We start from the raw sequence: 6,474 nt of genomic DNA on the forward strand, positions 1-6,474 counted from the left end.
TACCTATTGACTATGTGTTAAAGAAAAGGCAATCTATACACAATACACATTATACTGTTTGTACGTGAAAACTAAATATTAATTAAACTGTTCGGTAATAATATTATTTTAAGAACTAACTATAAATATTATTGAGGCATATTTAAAATATATTTTTTTGTCAAATTAAAATATAATTATTATAAGGCCTATATTATTTCTTATTTTATTGTTCATAATATAGTAGGCTTCCAATATTATAATCAAGAAGACACTACACCTATAGATGCTGCCAGTGTCTTAAACATTGTACTTGGAAAATATGAACAGACAAACAGTACAATTTTATTTTGTAATTGTCCATTTACAGCCTTTGATAATTATAAATTATAATACATCTATCTTATATTCTAATTTATTAGGTATATGATTTTATAAATTAATTTTTAAATATGTAGCACACATTCTGGTATTGTGCAATCATTGTGTATGATAATTTCTTTATAAATCCATATTTATCAGCTGTTACAAACAGCATCCAGAATATATTTTTTATTGAGAGAAACGTCACTATTATAAAATATGTAATTCATACAGTAGTGCCTTTACAATTCTATGTCCATTAAAAACTGACACATCAGCATATCAATTTACAATCATAAACCTAACATAATAAATTCCTTTTTTTGTTGTTAACAATAGTAACACAACAATAATTCAATAGGTAAATACGTTTTTGTCCCCTAACAGTTAATAGTTACACATTAAATCATTTTTTTTTTTTGTATTTGGTACAATCAATAAACAGTCAAGTATTTCCAACATTCTTATTTAACATAAATACATTAATTTAAATATAAAAATGTCGATTATTCTATATTTTAATTTAGTTTTCCCAAATTATACCTGAGTATATTTTAACAAACCCATAATAAACAATTAACCATCTAAGAAATAATTAAAATATGTTACTCATAGTCAAAATCTGTACATTAGATGTAATTAAACTATTTAATTTTTGAGCTAAAATTATAAATTTTAAGTACAATAAATCTAATTTCAACTTATTTATTTAATTTTAAGTGAAAATACAATTTTAGTATAAAATGTATTAATATAAATTGGTATAAAGTATTGAATTACTGGCAGTGCTTAATATAAGTTGGGAAATAGTGTAACCATCAGCCAGTTTGTAATAAATCATAGCAATAATCAGAATATTTTCTAAATATTTGGTATTGTTTTAGACGTAAAACATAATAAAAAAGAATTCAAAATCAATAACTAAATTGTGGTCGTATAGTAGTTATTAAAATAGGTTGTTTGTTAATAAGACATCTAATATGTTTTAAATGAAAGATAATAAATAGTTAATAATTTTTGAACACAATGAACTAAGTCACTCGAGTTTTATGTCAATGTGTTTTCAATAAAAATAAAAAGAAATAAACGTCCTACTAAACATAATAAGAAAAACTTGACTAGAATTAGAATAGTCTGTTTAAACTCTAAATGTAGTTAAAGAATTAAATGAAATATAATTTTAATATTTTGATTTAAGTAATAATAGACTTGTGAATTGTGATTAGATGCGCAAGCAAATTTAATTAAGAAAAGTAAATTTCAAAATTATAACAAAACAGTTTTTACAAATTTATTAAATACACACAAATTATAAATTACATAATATATAAAGTATGTATTAAATTATCACGAATATTTATTATTAATATAATAACAATTTATTATTTTAACCCTACAATGCATGATTTTTTTTTTTACTTGCATTTAAATGTGATATAAATTTATTTTTAATCTATAAAAATATACCTAACCTATATTATATTTGAGAATATCTTTTCATTTTTTATTAATATTAATAATAATTAATAATACATAATCTATTAATTAATATTCACGAAAAGATATTTTTAATATTTTAGTATAGTTTTAAATATTTAATATATAAATTAATTCATAAGTTCATACTTATTTATTTAATTATATTCAACTTTTTGGGAAATGTATTTAAATGAAAATTCCTAATGAATAATCTTATATATTTTAGATATAATAAATAGAGCAGCTCAAATAAATATTAATAATTTCTTTGAACCCTGTTAAGGTACATATCAAACATAAACAGTTTTATAATATGACTTTCATAAAAAAATCTAATAGTGACAAGCATAATTAATAATAAAAATATTGAGATTTAAAGATTTATTTGTACATCATGAAATATTGTAAATATAGGAAACTCACTACACTGGCAAAGCATAAACTATTCTTGTTCAGATTCTCCTTCACTTGAATAGTCTTGTATAGAAATAGGCCGTGAAAATGGCGTGATTGTCATTTGACTAGATAATAAAAGATGGAAATAAATCATTTTGTGCTAATAAATTGTATTTAAATTATTCTTACGCTTGCTTTCTATAATAGTTTAACCATTCCTCAAGCATTTGAGCAACCAACAATGGTCGTTTATGCAAACGCTGTCGAGCTAATAATAAACCATTTTCTGTTAAACAAACGTCTAACCATTGTTTTAAAATATTCTCTTCATGTCCCATCTAAAAAATAAAGATTAAACAAATAAATAAAAAAATTACGTTAAAAGAAAAAATATATCAAACTTTTTACTTCGGATTTTGTAACAAAATGTATTGGTAATAATTTGTGATCATGATCAACAAGTGGCAAGTATGTAGTACTCTTTCCCCGAGGTAATGGTTCAACAGGCACCAGTGAAGAAAAATGTCCTCGTGTATAAGCTAAGGTTATTGGAGATTTAATACAAAAACTTGATTCCCATAGAAGTGGCAAGTAAACGCCTAAAATCAAAAGAAAAAAATTTTGAATTTAAATATCTAAAACATTTCAAATAATCGGAGATATTTTTGAACAGTCAAAACAGTATTAATAAATAGTTCACTTAAAATCGTATACTAGAATAAGATTATCTTAAGATGTTTAGAATAATATTATGCATGGTTGAATTTATAGTGTTGGAAACTAAATATTTCAAAAACTAAAATTGCACATATTATAAATATTAAATGTATTACCTTCAAAATTTGTATAACCTAAACGGTCTCCACGATAATTTTTCACATATTTAACAGCATATACAATAATTGGTCGACGCAATACATGAGCTAATGCAAATACATGAAGTTGAGCTAAGCTTGACCCAGGCCTTTCAGCTTGAGATACTAATGCAGCCCAATCTTCAGCCCATTGATACTCGTCTAAACAAAATTCTAACTGTTTTGCTTGCCATGCTTCATACTCTTTCCATCTTGGATAAAACCTACATCAATTTCAAACCATAAATTAAATGAATCAAAAATAATTTATAATCTACTTACATCATGTTGCTTTCATGTAAACAATCGGCTAAAGCTTTCCTTAGTATATTGTCTTTATCGAAAATACCCCAGGTAGACTGCATTAAGGAATCCAGTAAACAATCACCAGCTGAACGATTCCATAATGCATATAGTCTAGAACATAATCCATCACAGACTTCAGATGACCAATTAATCACAGGAGGGACTTCTTCAATTTCCAATTCATGTTGAACATTGCGATCAAGCAGTTCATCAAGTAGTTGCCTTTGAACTGGTCTTGGAAGTTCTTCAATTTCTAGAAGTTGATAAATATTTTTTACGATTTAATGAATTCTTATTGTTATATATTTAAATAATTTACCATAGGGTAGGGAAAATGTTGCAAATTCTGTAACAAATGGACACGGCATTAGGGATTTTCTTACACGTATTGTTGAAAGAAAATGTTTTCCAATCTCATCTGCTAGTTGATGGGCAACATGAGAAGGTACTCGTTTTACAGTTGTTGAGCTACTAGTAGCATTAATTCCATTTAAAAGATTTGATAAAATTTCTTCACGATGAAATCTATATAAAATATAATAATATTTAGATATTCGGCTTATTATAATTTTAAAATACATACTATTTTATGAATAATATTGAACCCTAATACATAAAAATAAAAATATATTTAACATTTAATCTAAAGTACTATTATCAATAAGTACGATTATTTATTTTAAAATAAAATACTATAATAATTATAAACATTACATAAACAACATTTACAGCGGAAATTAAATTCTTAAAATAACAATACAAGTAGCAGGTACCAACACAATATAATGTTAAATATGATTTACCTATTTATATACAAACCTATTATAAATCGTAATAACTGAAAATAATAATAATAATACTTTACCTAACAGCAAGGTGAACTAAAGTGTGTCCAGTATCAAACGCTGATGGTCTATTAAGTAATGTTACTTCAGTTGATGTCAATGACCTGGTTGGATCACCACCTGCGTGTAAATAAGCTGCAATAGGACTCCAATCACCTTGAACTACGCCTACACAAGCAGCGAGCCAGGCTCTATCATAGTTACTATTAATGTCATCCAAACGACGTCTTGATGAAGATCTACAATAAAAGAAAAATTATTTGTGGGTAAAGAATTTAAAATGTTATAATACATCAATTTAGTGAATTGAGTGAATAAGTTTTGTAAAACCTGATGTATTAACATTTATATTATAGGTAATATTAATTCAATTTACACAAAGATGTTGGTTTAGGGTATCTGAGGAATCTTTTTTTTATTTTATAGCGTAATGAAGTTTAAGAAGGATATTATACAAATATTTTTATAATATTTCATTATTAGTGCAAAATTGTTACATTATATTATTAAATGGGTTACATGCAAAACAAAAAAAAAATAATTTAATTATATTAAATAAAAATAAAATGTAATTTATTATGTAAAATTATAAAATAAACTAACCTTTTTAATGTGCAAATATTTGAATCTGTATTAATAGTTGCTGCTAGGTCCTTTTCTGGTGACTTAACTCGTTTTGTTATGATAGTGGGAGGTTCACATAATGAATGATCGGGTGATGGTGATGTTTTACGAGGTCCTCTTGTTCCTGTTAAATAGATTTATTCATGAGTATATCAAGTTTTAACAATGACCAACAAATGTTGTATTTTATTTAACTTTTTTATCAAATTATTAAAATATATATCTTACCACACATGATACATTTAAAACTTTTAGGCCAATTTTGATATGTACAAGCAGCACAAGACCATTTGGTAAGTGCTCGTGTTTCTAAACTAGATGAAGCCTCTTCATTTTCTGGTGAATTAGCTCTATCACTGATCTTCAAATCAGTGTTGAATTGTTCGTTAAGTGCATCAACTAGATTGCTATCAATTATTTTATCACGGTTATCAATTTCCCCAGACGCTAAATTCACAACAAAAATGTATCAATACATATGCAGTTAATAATGATTATATAACTAAATTTTACCTTCAATTAGTTGAGGTTGAGGTTCAACAGGAAGTTCATCTCTAAGACTATATATGTCCTGAGCTTGGGACAACTGCAGTTTGGGTCTTCTACACATGACACATTTCAATGACGAATGGTAATTATCATAAGTGCAGACATCACAAGACCATTTGGAATTGATTTGGGTGGTCATTATTGATTTTGAATCTTCCAATTCGTATAGTTTAGATTCAAAACTAGAGCTTATTCATAACACTGCAATTTACAATAAATAAGTTAATGTCACAATACGTCAAAATACAAACATAAGTATAGTGAATATTTTTAAACAAATTTGTGCTAAGTGGTGGCCTACATTTAACAAAAAAAATTTTTTTGGGCAGTAATTACGACCTATATAGTTAAAATATATTACTAATTTCAAAATCAAGTTGAAGGTTTGGCTCGCCGCCGATAATGTGCCCGACTATTTTGCGACTTAATAATATCGTTCTTGTGACATAGCGGAAAGGAAGAATGCGACAAGATGATCCATAGCACTTACTTGTAACGTAACTGGATAAGCAATGGTTTGATGCCAGGATCGTAGGATATACGGACAAAAGTTATAATGATTGTGCATTCAAAATGTATCACCACAATACTTTAATAATAATATATAATTAATAATAATAATAATAATAATAACAACAACTAAAACTAAAAAACAAAAACAGATTTACTAACAACCATTACCTACGGGCCACAGGAAAAATTCTGAATAAAAATAAAAAGAGAAAGACGAATATGATTACGGTGATAAGATGTTTTTGTTCGCAAGTCAACACGGTAAAATGGGGAAAAAAGATACAAAGCAACTAAATTATCGGCCGTGTCGTCATTACGCGCAAGAAGTTAGGAACGTGCCAACAGCTGATGTCGTCGACGTAACTCGTAATAACAATTTATTTATATATAATTTAATACAAGGTATAGGATATTTATATCCACCTTGATTTAATAATAGTAATTATTTTGCATATATGAATATGTAATTTCACAGTAATATTGTACATATTATTATTATTATTATTTTGTTCTTTGTACCATTGTACCACGGTTGTATATAGAGATGTTGACTGGTACACAACTCC

General features: G+C 26.2%; 1 protein-coding gene across 2 annotated transcripts; it reads right to left on the minus strand.

The window, feature by feature from the left end:
- Window positions 1-2,172: 2,172 nt before the first annotated feature.
- Window positions 2,173-6,166, minus strand: LOC100161078 (ubiquitin thioesterase trabid). 2 transcript variants are annotated; one of them, XM_001944475.5, is made up of 11 exons: window positions 5,886-6,166; window positions 5,360-5,596; window positions 5,075-5,293; window positions 4,826-4,970; window positions 4,243-4,461; window positions 3,697-3,902; window positions 3,354-3,630; window positions 3,051-3,295; window positions 2,626-2,816; window positions 2,407-2,555; window positions 2,173-2,342 (listed from the first exon to the last, which is right to left on the minus strand). In XM_001944475.5, the coding sequence occupies exons 2-11, from the start codon at window positions 5,532-5,534 to the stop codon at window positions 2,264-2,266; spliced, it is 1,905 nt and encodes a 634-aa protein (XP_001944510.1). In that variant the 5' UTR covers window positions 5,535-5,596; window positions 5,886-6,166; the 3' UTR covers window positions 2,173-2,263. The 2 variants fall into 2 exon arrangements, with proteins under 2 accessions (XP_001944510.1, XP_016659956.1); XM_016804467.2 differs by lacking the exon at window positions 5,886-6,166 and adding an exon at window positions 5,757-5,866.
- Window positions 6,167-6,474: the final 308 nt, after the last annotated feature.

Source organism: Acyrthosiphon pisum, chromosome A2, assembly GCF_005508785.2.
Source record: "Acyrthosiphon pisum isolate AL4f chromosome A2, pea_aphid_22Mar2018_4r6ur, whole genome shotgun sequence".
In the NCBI taxonomy this organism is placed as follows: domain Eukaryota; kingdom Metazoa; phylum Arthropoda; class Insecta; order Hemiptera; family Aphididae; genus Acyrthosiphon; species Acyrthosiphon pisum.

What these genes read in the sequence shown, in the direction of transcription:
- LOC100161078 (XM_001944475.5), bottom strand. Translation starts at nt 5,534, where the DNA reads ATGACCACCCAAATCAATTCCAAATGGTCTTGTGATGTCTGCACTTAT. An exon ending in TTAGTTCACCTTGCTGTTAG is followed by an intron (nt 3,903 to 4,242) that starts GTAAAGTATTAT and finishes TATTTTATATAG; the next exon opens with ATTTCATCGTGAAGAAATTT. An exon ending in AGGTTATACAAATTTTGAAG is followed by an intron (nt 2,817 to 3,050) that starts GTAATACATTTA and finishes TTTTGATTTTAG; the next exon opens with GCGTTTACTTGCCACTTCTA.